The sequence below is a fragment of the Columba livia genome, chromosome 19 (genome assembly GCF_036013475.1).
Source record: "Columba livia isolate bColLiv1 breed racing homer chromosome 19, bColLiv1.pat.W.v2, whole genome shotgun sequence".
NCBI classification, from domain to species: domain Eukaryota; kingdom Metazoa; phylum Chordata; class Aves; order Columbiformes; family Columbidae; genus Columba; species Columba livia.
The window spans coordinates 5,074,287-5,094,439 of record NC_088620.1 but is presented as its reverse complement, the minus strand read 5'-3'; the positions used below and the strand labels follow the sequence as shown (position 1 = coordinate 5,094,439).

General features: G+C 43.6%; 2 protein-coding genes across 9 annotated transcripts in view; one reads left to right on the top strand and one right to left on the bottom strand.

Annotated features, from left to right (window-relative positions):
• Positions 1 to 16,026, bottom strand: part of FNBP1 (formin binding protein 1) — an 82,850-nt gene extending 66,824 nt beyond the window's left edge. For 3 of the 7 annotated variants that reach the window (XM_065035218.1, XM_065035219.1, XM_065035222.1), the window contains exon 1: positions 15,429 to 15,717. In XM_065035218.1, coding sequence (XP_064891290.1) covers positions 15,429 to 15,452 — 24 coding nt within the window. In that variant the 5' untranslated portion in view covers positions 15,453 to 15,717. Of the gene's footprint in view, positions 1 to 15,428 lie in introns of all 7 variants that reach the window. The other 4 variants (XM_065035216.1, XM_065035214.1, XM_065035206.1 and 1 more) reach the window with 3 other exon arrangements.
• A 3,808-nt stretch (positions 16,027 to 19,834) lies between these two features.
• GPR107 (G protein-coupled receptor 107) overlaps positions 19,835 to 20,153 on the top strand; it is a 36,552-nt gene continuing 36,233 nt past the window's right edge. For both annotated transcript variants that reach the window (XM_021281376.2, XM_065035225.1), the window contains exon 1: positions 19,835 to 19,997. In XM_021281376.2, coding sequence (XP_021137051.2) covers positions 19,887 to 19,997 — 111 coding nt within the window. In that variant the 5' untranslated portion in view covers positions 19,835 to 19,886. The remainder of the gene's footprint in view (positions 19,998 to 20,153) is intronic.

Here is a 20,153-nt window from a genome sequence, read left to right as displayed (position 1 = left end):
TTCACAACGCTTGAATAAGTATCCATCTTTACAACCCTAGTGGGAATTACATCAGTAAACAGTCGCCTTCTATTAATCTAGCTTTTACACATAGTAATGGAAAAAAACACTACCCAATTTAAACCAGCGCTTGTTGGAGCTGCGATTAAAAGTCACACGTATGTCACACCAGTCTGACCACTCTCGCCCATCCCATCTTCCAGTACTATATATTTGCCTAAATCCAGTATCAGTGAAATAAGGGACAGCACTAAATGTTTGGGTTGGTTTTAAGTTCCATTCCTAAACATGTAGCTGTGATGGCTTTATATTCAATTCCCCGTTCTGAACAGTGAATTGGTACCAGTTCATAAACCTCAGATGGAAGTTCTGCTGTCTACCAAAAGTTGAAACTTCTTGTAGTTTAAAAAAATCCATTCATAACCCTCTTCTCCAAGAAATGCCAGACAGAATATTATTGTGGGGGAGGGGGATTTGGTTTACTACACAAAGAGGAAAAAGAAAACATGGTTAATGTCATATCAGTTCTACTCTGGCATTTAAATACCAACTAATCAACTTAAGATGGAACAGAAAGGACACATGAAAAAAATCAGGTTGACTCCATCCAGTCTCATTAAAACCACAGTATGTTAGTTTACCTAACTGTAAAGACAACTGGTTTTTTTCAATATAAATCCCAGATTGTCCATTGAGGTTAAGAGCATATCAAAACATGCAATATCCATTGCGCGCTAAATAAAAGCACAAACAGGAGCCTCGTATAATTTATGAGCTATACAGTAAAACCCAAAGCACAGTGAAACTCCAAGACAATTAATACTACTGGGAAAAGATTCTTGCTAACTTTGCTAAGCCCAGGACGCACAACATTTTCTGAATGCAGATCTCGAAATGCTTTATAAAGCTGGTAAGGCTACAGCAAGCAGACAAGAATTTAAAACTCTCTTTTAAGGAGTTTAGAACCAACAAAGCTCCTGGTATTTTAGTGACATTGCGGGCTCTTGGAACACTGAAGGCATTTAGAAGTGCTAGCAAATTAATATGCTGCACCAACTCATTTGGTGAACAATCTCATTCAGATCTTAAGCTGCTTGTCCTGTGTTCTGAATGTGTTAGCAGGCTGAAAAAATCTGAGGCACCGAAGACATTTTCTGAAAGGGTGCTACAGTTTTTCAAGCATAAACCGCTTGCTGTACTTTGGCCTGATTACCAGGACAGCAATAAAAAGCATTCTGTCTCAAATACAGGCAAAAACAAGCCCGCCACACCACGTAAATTGTGACATTATTAGCCAAAGGACTAACACAAACTACGGTTCAATGTTATTAAAATCATCGTGGTAGGAGTAATGGAGAGCTGCTGGTTCAGTTGAGTCGGTATTTCTTAATGAATTGCTTTACTAAGACTATATAATAGCAAAGTGTGCTGTGCAGAGTGCATGTGGTAAAATTTTCTGGATTAAACTACAGATATGTGATCCCTATTTCCACTCTTCCCACATTCTGGAAGATCAAGTATAAAGCTACCACAACAACAACAAAAATAAACAGAGGGAACATTTACATTATCATGTGCTACTTGTGTTTTGCTATCACAGCAAAAGCAAACCATGAAGTATCAAGAGGAGATGGCAAGCACAGTGATGCTCTTTTCTACCACTGCTGTGGGAGGATATTTAACAAATGTTTGCCTCATTTCCAGAAAGTCATGGATTCCCCAACACAGGTGTATTTGGAATAAACAGTGCCCACAAATTATATACAAATCTGTTACAAACTCACTTCTCCATAAGCCCGCCATTCAAAATAAGCAGCTGATAACTTCGCAATAACAAGATAACACGGCAATAACAAGGAATCCAGCCAGTTCACACACAAAGTGCTGCAAACAGCCCATGCCCAGACTGGCGGCTCACAAGAGCCCGCAGATCCAGGTCAGCTGGTGGCCGGGCTGTTCAGCAGCAGAACCGGAAAGGCCATGATGTGCAGAATACGATGTCGGGCACTTGGGCTCACCTTTCCCAAAGCAAGAGCAAAATTACAGCCCACTTTCTGTATTATTTCTGCACATTTGCTTCCACAGCAGCAGCCTGAACGCTGAGAGGTGGAGACCAGCTCATCCCATCCAGGAAACAAACCCTGTAACATCCAAATGTGTATTCACAGAGCAACAGCCTACAAAGAGATCAAACTGCTTCCTACAACTATTTCCAAGCAGGGGATGTGTGGGCCATCTCACAATTACAGCTTTAAGGAGTGAGTAATTAACTACATAAATGAAAAGCAAACACAGACACACACATTCCATCCTCTCTTTATCAGGGATGTGTGAATATCACCCCCACACAACTTCAAAAGTCTAGACTGAGAGGGTTTTAAGCAGATGCCATTAAATATTGATGTTTGTTCTATTTCATTTTTTTGCCTATTTATTTGAAGGGAATTAATTAGTATATTGGAAAAATAATTATTTGAAATATGGCTGTCAGACATACAGACTTTTTATAGCATTCAGGGAACACTGCAATTCTAGTACAGAGAATCTATTTTGGGTATCTATCAGCACACTATATTGACTTTCAATATAAGGAGATACAACACAAAAGACGGAGTCCATCAATGGATTGCACAGTGGGGATGGGATCTCCAGCAACAACTGCAATGACAGTAACTCCCAGGTTCATAAAGTGAATTAAATAAACACTAAGTGGGACTTCTGGAGCAGCACAACACTTTAAGCAATGCACTTACTAAAACAGCAGACGCTTGAGCTGCAGGGGTTGAGATCCTATAAATTACATTGAGACACACTCTTCAGAAGTCTTGCTAGATGCACTTCTAACTCATTTATTACTGGAATGAGGTGGTATTAGAGCACCAAGCTTCAAAGCAGAAGAAGTTTAGGGGAAATTTAGGCTGGATATTAGAAAGAAATTATTTCCAGAGAGAGTGGTCAGGCACTGGAATGGCTGCCCAGGGAGGTGCTGGACTCACCGTCTCTGATTGGACATGGCACTTAGTGCCATTATCTAGTCAATGGACTGGAGTTGGACCAAGGGTTGGACTTGATGATCTCTGAGGTCTTTTCCAACCCAGTTGATTCTGTGATCAGAGTTACTGATCTTCATAGAGCAACCGGAGCTTCTGGGCACAGTTCCCTCAACGTCCCATGACTCCCCAACTATTTTATAACACAGGGACAGACCATTTGCTTGATGAGCATTTGAATCATCTAAAAAATATGAAAGAGGATACTGGCTTGAATCTACTAGATGCTTTATCTGCCAAGCAGGGAAAGCAAGTTTGGTGCCTGAACCACAGTGATAACAGAGCAAGGAAAAGAGGAAAAGCAAGGCGTGCTTACCTAAGTACAGGGAGGGTGAGGGAACTTCTCACAATTTGACAAGAACATCCCCTCCCACAGCAAGGACAAGGTCATTTAGTGCTCTTCAGCTGTCACAATGACAATACCTTCCACTTAAAATAGCCCTTGGAAGATAAAACTCTAACCTAAAGGTCGACTGAAACTGCTACTCCTCTCAGCCAAGAAAGAAAAAGAGCTTTTTTATCCACAATTCCTGAAGTTTTAACTTATCTCCCTGAATAATGGACTTTCGGCTGTTAACACAAACTGGTGGGCCATGAACCGGTATGACCACAGAAATTTATGTTGTGGCAGAATACTTGGGCAGAACATCTCTGAAGTTTGACATCTCTAAGACGTGAGCATCTGCCAACATCTACCGGGGGCATTCAGTGCATCTTCACTGACATCATTAACCAAGAGTCACCCTAAAACATTCCACCTTTTATAAAGTCCTCATGCCTTTTGGATACATTTGGAAAGGATTTTCAATAATCTGTGAACAGAAAATTACCACTTGCCCGATTTTGTGTGCAGACTGAGATGGACCCAGACTAAGTGGTAAGGCTGAAGAAACATCATGTGGCCTACCCCACTTCTTTTAATACTCCTGTATGTGAATGACATTCATAATGATCAGTAAGCATATCCAACAGAGTTACTAACATATTATATTTGATTCTTGCTTATAAGCACTTAATATACAGACTAAAGCTCAGTCATACTGTTTCATTCCTCATTCAAGTTAATGAAAGGATTTCCAGAAAAGCTGAATGCAGCCATGACTTTTTATCCTTAAGAAGTTAATGCATAATTGTAGCCTCTGTAAATGCACACAAGTAAACACAACCTGAATATTTTGCAAAATTAAGATATAATACAATAGATGCAGGAGCCCACATTACAGAATTTTTAAACAAAAATTACCATGGAGGTATTTCCTGGCTTTAAGATGCTTAAATCTACTAATTTAATATTTGTGAGCATATCTATTTTTGGAATGGCTGTGGATCACATACACAAAGGAGAAAAAATGAGTTATAAATGCAATGCCATGAATAGAGCCATACTGTTTTCCTTTTCTTCCCTAAGAGAATTTGAGCATTAAGTGCTGCGCCACACAAAGAAAATGTATTACAGTCCCCCCTTTTAAGGATGATTTGAGCCTGTGGCTTTTTTCTTTTAGTTTTGGGTTCATCTTCAGATTATTTTCAAAATTCTCTGTATCCAAGGAAGCCTCTTGAAGTGCATTAGGGCTTACACACGAGTCCCAGACTGTTTAATTTAGCCCTAATACCTTGAGGAAGCTTCAGGATGGATTGTTGCTATTCTGATGAAGGAATCAATCTCCCCCCCTGCTGAGAAGGCTGGATGAATGCCGTGCCCCCAGAGAGAAATCAATGTTGCTCCACTGACCAGCGACTTCCAGACACCACATGCACCGATGTATCATGAAGAAAGAAAAACAGAGCACTTAATTTTCGCATTCTAATTATAAAATAGGTTTTGAATTTCCACTATTTTAACAATTTTTTACTTGTTCAACTCTTCAAGAAGCATGGAGTCTAGCTTATAATACTCTGTCAATATTCTATATATTTTTTTGTCGTTCCCAGGGATTAACCCACAGGCAAACCACAAAAGGTAACTACACCAAGCCAATGAGAGATTCAGCCTTTAAGTCAATATGAAAACTACACATATCATATAAAAGGAAAGATCTTCCGACCTTTGTGTGAATGGAGTGCTCTACTTTGTCATGCTGTTCCTAACCACCAAGCACTTTCACTCAACTGCTAATAACCAAGTGAAATATTTATATTTACGTTGTTCAGCTCAGCAAAGGTTTGTTAGCGGGAACAATTCACCACACTCCCACAAACATTAAACGCTGCCATTATGATACACAAGCTTTCTATTCAAGATTAAGCATTTTCAAAAAGCCTCAACCACCGTGCAGATCCCAGTCTCCAAAGACGCATGGATTAGGTACACGTGTTCCACAACAGCACATTTCTTGCAAAAATTGTCTTCCTCCAATAACTACAGCTTTCCTATTTCAAGGTAGTTTCATGTCAATCATACCCAACCTTTGGAAAAGGAGCTTTCAACAACTTTACACATAATACAGGTATAAGGATGACACAGACAAGAATCAGAGAAAAAGCCACAATGTAAAAAGAAAACCAGCCCATAATTATCCAGAAGAGGAGGTGGAGAGTGGCTCCAGTTCACATTGCGCTCTCCCAGGAACAGATCGGCTTCCACCCTGCGCGGGTTGTTTCCTGGGCTACTTCATCGCATCTCCAAAGACTGCAGGCAGCCACACAAATATTAGTTTGTCTTTAAATAGAGTTGGAACCTGGCTGTCCCCCCCCACTCCAAAAATAAGGCTGTAAATCCCCAGGGCGCTGATTTAAATAGGAACCGAATCACACGTGTCATGTGATGCACATTCTCATTACCTAAAGGAGAGGCTGGTGTATTCACTCAGCTTACAATTCTGGTTTTCGGGTAAAGCATGCAACAACCTTTAAGTGTTGAACACCTTGATGACCATGGGCAAGCTGTCTGTCTGTCTTTGATCAAAGCAGCAAAGAAACTCCTAACCAGCATATATGCTACAGAAATGTTTGCTTAGAACGTTTCTGCACACCAAACACTGATGCCTTTTTTCAGCTTTTAAGTTCCAAACGTAAGCCAAAAAGCATCCCCCGTGAAACACAGATAATTCACAGCTCCTAAGAGTTGTAAAGAAATAAAGGCTCTGGACCAGCATATACAACCCTCTCCTTTCATCCTTGATTTTTAGGCTTTTCCAGTGACAAAACACAAGCAGAAGTATCTCAGACTGTTACACTTGTGTGAGGCACAATAGGCAAAAGAAATATTAATGTCAAGCTCTATCACAGCTCTCCTGGCTCATACACTGCCAGTTTTTCTTTCACTACTGGCAAAACCTTAGTTACACATTCTTAATGAATGCCACTCCTATAAGACCCACATTTGACAGATCAACAGCTCTCAAGAGAGTAAGAAATATTTCCCTTCCCTATTTAACTTTTGTTTGAGAAAACACACTTCCATTCACTCACTGCTGCATGCCAATCATTTTTTTCCTTTGTAAATACAAGATAAATGCATTAAAGCATTTATCTCTGCATAAAAGAAAGCACAGTGCAGGGTGAAAAACATTGGCTAAATGCATTTTAAACCTAATTGCTAAACAAGTCCTTAAAGTTTTCTGCACAGAACAGTGCACACACTTCTAGATAAAGCTCATTCAGGGATGTGGTCAAATATTCTTCCACGGTGAGCAAAGATGCAAAATGCAACCACAGAAAACTATGTACATTCAAACCAATACAACAACTCTAGTATTACTTGGAAAAAGACACATAAAAATAGCATGTTACAAAGCCAAGCATGCAAAAGAGGACTGCCAGGTCCCTTCTGTGCTTTTCTGTTGTATTTCGTATTTAACCTTCAGCCTTTGCTCCATACTTCTTTCTTCCCCTTGCACATGCAGGACACTTTCTCCTGATCCCATCAAACTCCTGACTTGCTGTTCCTGAGGCGCTAATCCCACCGCTCATCCTGTCTGACAGCAAGTCACATCCCACCTGTGCCACCCCAGCCCGGCCCTGCTCTCCCCACATTCACCCAGCTCTTTCCTTGCCACTGCTCCCTTGCCTCTTTGGTTTAAACTCCAGTTCTCCTGCTGAGCTTAGTTCTGCCATTTCCTTTGCCCAGTTAGCCCAGTTCATCCTCCCCAAATTCACTATCAGAACTGCTAATTGGAATTGTCTCTCCTCAAACAACCACACTCCCATCATTCTTGACACTCCAACCACAGGAGCAGTTCCTAGACAAGCAGCTACAAGCTTCTGTAACTAGATCCTACTCCGAGCTCTATTTCTTCTCCCCCACCACATTTGGTCTCTTGAATCAGCTATGCTCCCCTCTGACCATGGCATCTCTTCCCCCATTCCTCACCCTCCGGTGAGCATTAACAAGAGAAGAACCAGTCCATAACATGAGACGAACCATCCAGGAAGCCTGAGTGCTCAGGTGGACTTTTGGCATGACCACACTCTTGCAAGGACCAGACATGTACATTCAGTTTTCCTGTGATTAACCACATCATCTTGTTCCACAAAAAAACTCCTCCAAGGCCAAAACATAACTCAGCGCACAGTGGAACTTCTCAAGACTTCAAAACTAATATCTTAACTGAGTATTTGCAAAGTGGTGTTTTTCCAAAGACTTAGAAGTTTGCCTAATTTGGGCAGATTTTCTCAAGAACAGCAGAAGGCCCATCCCCATTCAACAGCTATTGTCTGCCAGATTTCAAAACCTTGCTCCAACAAATAGGAGCGCTACAGCTTTCCAAAACCAAAGAGGCATAGTGTTTAGTGTCTGCAAGATATCAGCCCTGGTAACAACTGAATAATCCTGACTAATCTGAAATACAAAAAGTGTGAGGCAGGCGCAGAAAAAATAAAAGTGGAGCGCGAGTAAAGCCAACCTGAGAAAATAATTAAACAGCAGAAAATAGGTGACTTAGCAGAAAGTGTTAAATAACCTTCATAAAAAGACCTACCAGCTTCATCTAGAGTATAGGCTGAGATAGAGAAACTGTCCAAGGCACCCAGTAAGCAATTTCTCAGTGTTAATCAGATCTGACCATCAAAATCTCCAGGAGTCCCATTAAGAGCAGTGTTCTCAGTATGTGTACAAGATCCTCATTCTCCTGCCACATAGGTAATACTCCTTTACCTGCATATCCTCAGACTCTCTGCAATGAAAATAACATTTCTGAAATATAAAGTAAATAATTTATGAGAGAAATTGTACCTGCCATTCACAGAGGAGTAAGGGTCAACACTACAAACTACCCTTCCCATTCAGATAGGTAAATAGTACCAGCAGCAGCACGCATGACGGCCCCACTACAACAGTACAGCTTCAAAGATCTGCTGTAAAACTTCTTTAGGTACCAAGCAAAAGAGTTGGAAAACAAGAGACAGTCAAGTGACACATTTAACATAAGAAATTTAGGTTATTTCAGCTACAACAAGAAGAATGATAATCGACTATGGCGTGTCCTTGGGATTAAGGACTTTTTGGATGACTTGGTAGCTCATTAGGCACCATCAATCTAAACTGGGCATTAATTCCTGAAAGACTCTGTTTTAAGTTTCATCGCTTAACTGGGTTTCTGAGGGTGTCTGGGGGATTGCTGTTGTTCTTTTGGTTGTTTTTCCAATCAGGTTGACTCTTCTCCAAATAAATTAAGGGCAACATTGCAACAGAACTGCTTCTTTCCACACTTTACAACATGCATGTCTGCTTCAGCGATCAGCAACGAACACTGGGCAATCAACATATTCTTGCACTATAACTGCACTGCTCTGGGCTCTAAGTCATCTAGAAACCCCATCTACATATTTTCCACGTTTAGATGCAAAAAGAAACATTTTCTTTAATAAGTTGACAGTAAATATTTATTTAATAATGCTGCCAAACTATTCCTAATGAGCCAAGTGAAATTATTGACCAGGTTAATAAGACAACACAGAGGCAGAGAAATCATGTCAGAATTTCAGAGTGATCCACATCACCCCACCATGTCTGCTTTAAAAGACTAAAACTGTCATATCCTGTACATTCCTCATGTGCATACAACATATATACTAATTTTCCCCATTTTGTATTCCAGAGTCGAAGCCATTGTTTGAGAAGAAGGACAAAGAAGGACAACGACTACAATACACCAGCAGACGGTGTTTTTTCCTCTCGCCAACTTAACCAGCATATTGTTTAAAAAAAAAGAAGATAGAAAAACAGAGTTTCTAGGGGTGGAAAGAGGAAGACAAGTTTCATCTGAAACGCACACAATTATATTGAAGGGGGAAGTTATCTTAAAATATTTACATGAACACTAAGGAAACTCAAGAGAACACTGGATTTTGACGGCTGGATCAGATTCAATGTATAACCAATCTCAGAAGTATTATTTTAAGCAGGACAAAAGTAAATTCCCAAAAATTCATTAGCAGGTTACCTCTTCAGCAACCAAAGGCAATAATGTAGAGCACGTTATTAAGTTCCAGTGCAGCAGTGGTTCCTACTCTTCATGTGGAGCACGGCTTTTGAAATTCTGCTTTTGAAGAATGTTTCACAACATGAGTAACACTAATGAGCTGCAAAGAGTCCAGAAAAACATCTCCTCATGTTTGACTGCCTTCCCATATGGTTCGGGAAAGCGGGGGATCTCGAGCAGCCACAATACAAATGTGAAGGGTCTGTGACGGAAAAGACAAAAATATATTCTGTGCAGTCTGGACTCACCCTGAAAGACTGTGAATCCCCCATTCTTTAACCAATAGGTAGGAAATACAAGAATAGGTCGGTGGTGATATTATAGTAAACCTCTTTCTTCAAGCAAAGCAGAATTGTAACAAAGTTATTCAGACATTCATACATTGAAAACTGCTGTAGAAACTAGAACAGAAGTCTTTCCACTCCCAGAGCCTGGAAGCACCAAGGGAACGTGCAGGGACCTCACACAAAACCCCTTCTCCTACCACTCAGCTCCCACACAACACTTCTTAAACTTTAAAAATCAACTAGTTTGAAACTATGGAAAAGCACTACAATAGCACTGATTTTAAACCACACACGCTCACAGGCTGCAGCAGCCTGAACTGCTGTCCTGTGCCGGGCAAAGGCACAAAGGTGTGCACTACGCAATTAAGATGTTGTGTAATGATTCAACTTTATGAACAGTTTCTCACTCAGTAATCTGCATATACAGGCTGACCACTCAATATATGCGCGAAATAAGGAGATATTAATGTCAGACAATATTGCCACCTCAGGACTGTCCAAATAACTATGCAGAATACTCAGCTAATGAAAAGTGTATTTTGCTTTGAAGTACCCATCTCCAGCACTCTGTATACAACTTTTATGAACAGCCTTAGAATAATCAAGCCAACATTATAAATATAACACATTTATTCCTGACCTCAGCTTCTTTTAAACCTCTCACTATACTTGCTTTTAGAGTGACTTGTTCTGGGAGTATATTTTTGTAGGTGAATTTCCAGCCGCACTGAAATATAGAGAAGCTTTAACATGTTACTAAACAGAAACCAAGACTCTACTAAACAGAAAGAGAAGCGGGTCAGGGATGCACAGCTGTGTCTCTAGGAGTTGTCTAAATGATGCCAAATAAGCTGCAACAATTCACAGCCAATTTACAATAAAACACACTTTTCAGAAGAGCATTTGCCATCACTACAGAAGATGATTTTCCAAGCTGCAAACAATTCATCCACCCACCTTTGGAGGCTGAGCCCATTACTTATATAATGGAAATTCTCAGCTCACTATCAGGGTTCACTTGTGATTTAGCTCACAAGACTGACACTTCTGAGCTGTGTGTCCTTGTCCCAGCAGAAACCACCAGGTCCTTGTCCTTTCAGTCTTGGACAGTATCAGTTAACACCCAAAGAGCTGGTAGGTGTGAGAATGGGATGGGTGGGATGACACACAAAGATTTCTATTGTTTGCAATCAACTCCAGTGGTGCATACAATAAAACTAGATGTTGGCTGAAGAAAAGAATATATCACGCTGAGATCCAGCTCTGTAGATCATCTTATAGGGAACAAGCTGACAAGAACAGAACGTTCATTTAAGATCACATTTGACTGCTGTGCCCAGATGTCCCCACTATGTAATGCCACCGCGGTCAAAATCACCCAGGTGCTCCAGATGGTTTCCAAACGTGAGTCACCACTATATGCAACACCCATACATTATAAATAGTATAGAAGAACAATACAGCATTCAAGTAAATGGAAGAAACACAAGATTACAGCTGTTTAAACACAAATTCTGCTAATGACAGAGAGATGCAAGTACTGGAAGAGGAAACAATTTATCAGTTAGAGATAGCAAGTGAGGCCTTCAAGTTCTCCAGTTGCACCTATGATTTGTCATCTCACAATAAGGACGTAGTCAAAAGAACATAGTCTACAAGAATCCCACTTGTTTTAATACTGTGAATTAATATTTTCAGTAATTTCTTACATTTCTAAACTATGAAAAGTTTAATCACAATTCACATTTATACGTGCAATGAACTTTATAAGGCAAAAACAACCATGTCCACAAATTGGATTTTTTCATACTAAAGCATACTGGAACAATCTACAAACAAAACATGCAGACCACAAAGCATCAGTCATATGAGGAGTTAGCCAACAGAACCACTTGCGTAAGGACAGCAAAATTAAGACCTTTGCAAATATAGAATATTCACCTTCTCAGAGGCTGAAAGGACGTCACTGTTAGCAGCACCCAGCTTTTCACAAAGGCCAAAGAAAAATCACCTTCCTCCACAGTTTTTTTTAAACTTTCCATTGAATGTGGAAAAAACCCCAGCAGCAAACCCACAGTGTCTGCACCTCTGAAACATTCATAATGAAAAGCTCAATCTTGTCAGATTTAATCACTCCACCGCTTGCACTTGCCATGCTGTGTGACAGTGTTCTGAAGAGGCAGATTCTTTCCTGGACCACTTAACCACAAATTTACACATAGCTCCCCCAAATTACCTACTGTACCAAAACTCATCATCAAGAACGTTTATTCCCTTCAATACAGCAACCATGCAGCCACAGCTTCTCCCACTCAAAAGACAAGGACTGGAGTGCTGTGGTTTGTTTTAGCTCCATTTGCTGTGTAATTCCTACCATTTGCTTCAAGGGCTTCACACCACACAAAGGACATTGGTGGCAAGTGGAGCACACAGGAGCATTTTACCAGCTAAAGCACCCATTGAAATAGCTCTATGTGCTGTGCTCTGTGTTTTTCCACATTACCCAAGAGAGGAAAAGGGTGAAGGAGATCTGAGTGTGCCTTTACAGCCTGCTATGGACTGAGGGTACAAGTTGGGTCTGTACACTGGTATACATCATTTTTACTTACCACCTACATGAGTTAAGTATTTAGAAAACATCGCCAATTTCAAGAATCAAACATTAAATAAATATCTACTATATTGTCCTACCTGTTAGCCCTTAATGCTATTCTTGAACTGGGGTGAAAGCCAAAATGGTTTGGTCCTGTATCTGTACTTTGTCCTTCACCCACTGCTTCTTCCTCCAGCTCCTGTATGTGTCACGTCTAACGGGCAGAAAGACTTAAGCAGGGGTCGGGTAGACGGACAAAGTGCACAGAGCAGCCACTGCTGCCCTGTACAACGTGCTTACTCACAGGAAACTCACAGATGGTTCTGCGAGACCTTCAGGTTTTGCTCTGTAACACTGGATTGCTTGGAGGCCCCAGATGATCTCATTATCCCAGCCTTTGGCCTCATATGGGATGTAAATGCTGCATTAGTACCTCTAATAATTCTGCAGGTTATGGGTCCACTTACACTCACAGGGCAAATCCTGCGAACTCCTAAGTCTAGATTCAAGTGAAGTATCAACAGGAACATTGCAAAAACAGTTGCCAGGCAAAGGCAAAAAATACACTCACATCACAGGCTAGAAGTCTGTCTAGGGAATAGCTTAACATGTTGCCGAAGGGATTTTATTGCTTCTGAAGTATGAGGCTTTCTGCAACCAGTTTTTATTTTCCCCCAGAAATTAACAGAAATTCTACATAAATCCATGCACATTAACATTAGACACACTCTAGAGAGCAAGCTCTATTTTATTGCTTTGCTATGTTTAAAGGGGCGAATCACAAACACGCATCCAGTCCGGTAGATCAGCACATCGGAGACCCAGGGTGCAGGTCAAGCCTGATCCACAGCGCTCATCTTTCCAGCTAACTTCAAATTTCTGAACTACGGTTGGAAACTCTTGTAACCACATCAACTTCCAGTCCATCGAACCACAGACCGGTCACATTGTCAAACAGGCATTTGGTGCTTACAACACCTGCTCCTAAACACCCATTCCCTGACTACTGAAAATAAATACTAAATTCTAAGGTAAACAGAAGCTTAATTTTGTTTAAAAAACAAGCATGTCATGGTCAACAAAAGGAGGTTGTTTGTGTGGTTTCCTTTCCCAGTGAAAGGGAGAACATGGGGAGATAAATCAGCATTTTGGCCTAAATACCCAGAGCACTGGAAATCGAGGTGTTTTCAAAGCTCTGCCCAGTTTAAAATAAAGCAACTTCTGCCAATTTTATATCTAGAATTATTTATTCTGTTGGTGCAAACCTTTTCATCAGTAACGTGCTACACATCTCCAAGTACTACACTGGAGACATGAAAAAACAGCACTTTGATGCTGCTCAAGACAATAATTTCAACAACTTTTCTTATAAATAAAGCTATAAAAGCAGTTTGTAGCTGTTACAGAAGACAAATATGACTGCATACACACAGGCATAGATTACATAAACCAGAAACAACTATTGATAAACACTACTGCTACTTTTCTTGTGCAGAAACATCTCAGTATCCCTTGCACGCATTTAAGAATGTGATAACTAAGTCCATTTTGAGAATTCAGAAATTATTTTCCTGTCTCAAATCTGTTCCACTGTCTCTTGCTTAATTCCACCCAAACTACTTCATGTCCCCCCAATGCATCAAAGAGGCAAAAAAAGAAGCAACTGCAGATTTTCCCATATACACACCTATGCAGCAGAGCTGTTTATATACTGATGAATCAATAGAACACCACTAGAATATTTCATCAGTATGTATCACCTCTTGTATATTGGGAATATACAAACATACCATGTAACCTCTCAGTAAGCATCTGCTTCCTAATTTACTGTCTAGTTCTAACCAGATCCAGCTATAATGTGACTACAATGTCACAGCAAAATGGGATGCTTGCTTAACCGTCTACCAGAACAGAGCAGTAAACGCACCCAGTAAATGCAGCGACTGGCACATTTAAAACAATCATTTCTATACAGAGAGAGTTTAAAAGCTTCGATACGTTTACATCTTAGCTTGTGCTGGTTACTAGCCACAAAGAGCCGAGTCCAGGAGCGAAACCCTGCAGTGCTCTGCAATCCAGATGACCCTCTGCCACTCATCTCTTGACTTCTCCATTCAAAACACCATTTCCGTTTCCCTCTTCCACCCCCTCCCAAGCACAGATTTGTCTCCAGATTCCTCATGTCCCACCACTGAACTCGCACAGCGTCCTGTCCAGTCTCCCAACCCTCAGGAGCAGGTTCTGCTCCATGCTCCACCATCACGCTGCCAAACATGGCTGCATCACGTCCTCTTTGTGAGTGAATATGTATATTTTGCCTTTCAAGGCTTGTTTTATCTGCCTACCCTATTTTCTCCGATTAGCAAGGGACCATTTCAAATCGCTATCACCCACTTTTCGTTCCTTTTAGCACTTCGATATTTTCCAGTTACGTTTCAGCGTTAAACCAAATGCGTTTATACTTTCCATGTTCATTTAAAAAACAATCAAGGAGCTTTATACACCGAAATCGACCCCACCAGTAAAACGTACATATTTACACACAGAAAACTCTAACTAAAAACCTCCATTCTTCGAAACAAGCGTGGAGAGAAAAGCCTTCAACAGCAACTAAGGGACATTTTATCATCTGGCTTTTCTCCCCTGCAGCTCCCTCTCCTGAAATTGGACCCCCTTGGATATAAATCCAGCTCGGAGCAGCCTCTTACCGGAGCCACACAAACCCGCTCCGCTCCACAACCGCGGGCGCTTTTTGTACTGTGGAGCTTTTTGTTAAAAAAAATAAATCAATTAATAATAATTATAGAAAACTAACAAGTCTTCTCTGGGATTTCCCTGCGGAGGCTACACGGAAAAGTTTCTAGAAAGGGGTGACCTCCCGGAGAGAGCGGCCCCCGGGCAGACCCCCCGCGGTGCCCTCACAGCCAAGTCCCGGCCGCCCCGCCCGGTCTCCCGCCCCGCACCGGCCCCGGCCCCTCCGCACGGACCGTTATGACACGGGGCGGGCGCGGCGCTCCGCGGTAACGGCCGCAACGGCGGCCCCGCTCCCTCCCCTGTTCCCTCCTCAGTCACTCACCCACAGCTCCGTGCCCCAACTCATGGCTCCGCCGCGCCGCCGAGGGCCGGCGCTGAGGGGCGGGTGGGGGACGTTTGGGGTCTCTCTGTTCTTTGGCTGAGGCTCCTCTTCCCCTTCAGCTCTCCGCTCACGGAGGGCCGGGCCCCGGCAGGGCGAGGCGAGGGAATACGGAGAGGAACAGGACGGGGCCGGGCGCTGCTGCTTCACCGCCGCTCCCGCCTCATCGCGCCGCAAAATGGCCCGAGCGGCGCCGCGCGGGGAGGCGGTGGCGGAGCGGGCGGGGGGGGCGCTTGACAGCTCCTGGGCGGCACTGCGCAGGCGCGACTCGCGGCGGGGGGGGCGGTGTGAGGCTGGTACCACGCATGCGCGGTCGCCGCTCAGCGGGACACCGGACTCCGCGGGCAATGCAGGCGACGGCAGCGTCCGCACCAGCGTGTCTCCGGTGCCGCTCGGTTCAGCCGCTCTCAGCCCGCCCCGTTGTGAACTCACAGGCCGGTGGCAGCAGCCGGCTGGGTGAAGGGAGCGCCCCCCGGCCGCAGGGCGGCTGCGGCGGTCGGTGATCCCGGCCCCGCCCGCGCTCAGGTGTCTTGTCCCCGGTTGTCAGCGCTCGCTCCCCGAGCCAGGTGGAGCTGCTTTTTAAACAGGTGTGCCCATTCTGGCCACTTAAGAAGGGGGCAACCACCCTAGTGAAGAAGGAAGCCCACACCCTTCTAACGATTGCAGGGGCTGACTTCTTCAAACTCAGCTACTCATATATATATATATATACACACACACCCCCACCCCCCCACAACCAACCTAAATCTGGGAACATTAAGTCACCAACACACTCAACGAGCAAGCAGAAAAATAACTAAATTATCTGCCTTTGCATAAATGTGGGTTATTATAGTAATCATGCAGGCCTTGCAGAAAATGGCCCATCTCCTCGGCAGAGAAATAAGATTTATTTTGTGCTTGAATCCCTCTGTAACAGCATTTATTGGATCTCTGTCACCTAATCTGATTTTACATTTCTGTTTTTCAGCTACAAGAAACGTAAAAAGAGCTTATATTTATTGCTACATCTATTCATGAAAGATTTACGTGGTGGAAAATAAAAGGGAAGCGTATTATTCACCGGAGGAGAAAGGTATCTGCTTATAGAGGGTGTGGATCCTTTTGATGTCAGAGATAAAAAATGACCAGCTCCTATAAGCATTATCTCCTTTAGATTAATGCACTTCTTTCATTGACACTTGACTTCATTACCCTACACAAGAAAAGACAAGAAAAAAAAACTTAAGCAATTCCAACATTCAGAACAATGAAGACAAGTGTGTTATGTTAATAACTGAGTTATATTTATTTTTATCCTAGTGCAATGGATTTGAAGGTAAGAGTAGAATGCAGCTCCTCACACAGCTGACTGAAGGGAGGCAGGGAACAGGCAACACTTGTTTATCATTAAAACTTACTACTTTTAAGGACTGGCTTCATAACAATGAAGAGACACACTGTTGAGCTCATTTTACAGAATACTTCTCCCCACTGCTGCCAACATATTTAAATATCTGAGCCTGCCATGCTGCCTAAAGCACAACCACAATGTTTCAAGGGTTTGTGCTTCCACAGATTGTCATGGAAGGGGCAGCAAAGCCACTGTCCCGAGATACATGTCCATCCACAACACATTGCAAAAACAGACAAGGCGCTTGCATCATGACTTTTTGAGAGCTAAATCCATAAATGTTTGAGTAAAAAGAATGTACAGAGACCAAAGTAGTATCATCTGAGGTAAATTTGCTGTGGAATTTCCTTTTGCACAAAGAGCTGGGAGGGGAACAAGGCAAACCTGTTACACCAGCACAGGCAGGGAAACCTGTCTGCTCTGAGAGATAGAAATGCTCAACCAGTTCCAGAAAGATAAAGACCAGAAAGGCAAGTTTTGTATTATGACAGTGCATTAAAACCAACCGTGCCAAAACCTATGAAAAGTTATTAAAGTTTGTGTGGACAGAGGTTCAAAATAAACATTAAATAAAAATAATTCCTGATATTTCTGGAAGGGCACTTTTTCCTCTCTTTGTCTTTATTATTTACCTTGAAACTTGCCACAACAGGCACTGCCACTTACTTTATTACTTTCAGTTGTACAGTGCCCAAAACAGCAGGGCCTGCAGCTTCGTTGGTCGCTAATTACTAATGTAATTAGCAATGATAGGAGCATTAAGAGCCATTTATGCTGAAGTAGAATGCTGGAAAGCACAGTAGGTCCCAGCCTCAAAAGAATAATTCCAAATGACACTTAGAAATTACATTACCTATCACTTCACTACAGAATTCACACAATCTAAATCTGAGCAATACAGAAGCTGGTGGGAGTTTTCACTCAGTTGAACTAAAAACAAAACCACACAGACCTGTTATGTAGTTGTGGTCATTTTCCTGTAAATTCTGTGTTTATCTCTCCTGTTATGATGCAGAGCACTCCCAGAGGCAGATTAAGTACCCAAGTGGAAGTAATTCCATTTCCAGAACACCAGGACTTTGTTTAGGAAACCCCAGTCCCACTTGAAAGCAGCCAGATTAGCTGTTAAGTGATTCAGAAAGTATTTAAGGAAGACAAATCCCCGAACTACAGTTCAATCTAGATCTTTTTCTCCGGGTTTGTTTACTTACACAAAGCAAGAAAACTCACAACTTCCAAAACACGTATGAGCCTTTCTAGCTTCCAGGACATAAGAGGAAAAGGACCCACCTTTCCCCCCTGGAGTTATGACCCTTGCAGCTGCTTCCCTTTTAGTTTTATAATTCTACACAAATCACCCATACCCAAAACAAGGAACAGAGATGTTGCTTGTAACCTCTCATACAGTGGGACCAAAACAGCACAGGGAAAGGAAGAGGACACACCTTTCCCTGAGGCCATCATCATCATCACAGCTGTTTCCTTTCTGCTGTTCCAACACTGCATACACAGCAGGGAACCTTGGGTCTCTTTAAATGCCTTATCAGGGCTCAGAGTGGCCTAATTATGGCCTGATTAAGACCTGATAAACCTTAACAGCCCTGACCAGTCTCACCTCTGGTCTCCTCCCACACGCTCTGTCCCTGGCTCCTCATTTATGGTTTGGCCTGAGGGTTCAGCCTGTTGCAGCGATGCTGACAGGACATCTAGCGGCACCTTCCAGGAACTGCCCAGGGAAAGGATCCTGCTAGGAAATCACAAGCTTGTTTTCTTTATTCTTCCAGATATCTTGCTGGTGCCAGTCCAGGTTTCTTTGGCTGATGGTGAGATTATGTGTTTATTTTATTACCTAAGAGTATAAAAGAAAAAGGAGGAAGACAAGCTGTTAAGAGATAACATACAATAACATCTGAATCACCTCTGTACAAAGATGGGGCATTCCACATAATCTTGATAAAATAAAGCAGCTCCGTGGCTCCTCACCCCAAACCAGGGCCTTCCTGAGTGCCTCCACGTGGGATGTTGTTGGGAAGGCTCCGGGGGTTACAGAATCCCAGAATGTCAGGGGTTGAAGGGACCTGGAAAGCTCATCCAGTGCAATCCCCCCATGGAGCAGGAACACCCAGGTGAGGTTACACAGGAAGGTGTCCAGGCGGGTTGGAATGTCTGCACAGAAGGAGACTCCACAACCCCCCTGGGCAGCCTGGGCCAGGCTCTGCCACCCTCACCAGGAACAAGTTTCTTCTCAAATTTAAATGGAACCTTCTGTGTTCCAGTTTGTACCCATTACCCCTTGTCCTACCATTGGTTGTCACCGAGAAGAGCCTGGCTCCATCCTCCTGACACTCACCCTTTAGATATCTGTAAACATTAATGAGGTCACCCCTCAGTCTCCTCTTGTCCAGCTCCAGAGCCCCAGCTCCCTCAGCCTTTCCTCACACGGGAGATGCTCCACTCCCTTCAGCATCTTTGCCCTGCGCTGGACTCTCTCCAGCAGTTCCCTGTCCTGCTGGAACTGAGGGGACACAACTGGACACAATATTCCAGGTGTGGTCTCCCCAGGGCAGAGCAGAGGGGCAGGAGAACCTCTCTGACCTACTGACCACCCCCTTCTAACCCACCCCAGGTACCATTGGCCTTCCTGGCCACAAGGGCCCAGTGCTGGCTCATGGTCACCCTGCTGTCCCCAGGACCCCCAGGTCCCTTTCCCCTACACTGGTGTCCCCAGCGAGAAGGAAGCTGCCCCAGGGCCCAGCCACCCGCCGTAGCCCCACTGAGGGGCGCGGGCCAACCCGGAGACAGCGCGGCAGAACCCAGAAGGGCCCTAGAGGGAGAGAAAAGGGCTGAGAAGCCACAACACCCTAGCGCCGGGTGACAAACCGCGGTGACAACAGACGAGCGGCTGTGACAGCCGAACGGCCCGGTCCCACCCCGCCGCGGTCACGTGGTCCCACCGCCCCTTGACTCCGGAAGTGCCGCGGGAAGAGGATGCTGATGCTGGAATAAACATGGCGGCCCGCGGCGCTGGGGCTGTGCTGGCTCGGGCCGCGGTCCTGCTGGGACTGGGGCTGCTCTGGGCGGGCCCGGCCGGTGCCCGCGTCCATCATCTCACTCTCAAAGTAAGGTCTGCGCCGCCCCCGTCCTTATGGGTTCGACCCCGGCCGCGCTGTGCTCCCTGTGGGGCGGTTGAGGGAGCGGTGAGGTGGCCGGGGCCTGGTCAGCTCACCCGGGCCGGGGTCCCCGCGTCTCTGGTTTCGTGTCCTGCTTCCCCCGGT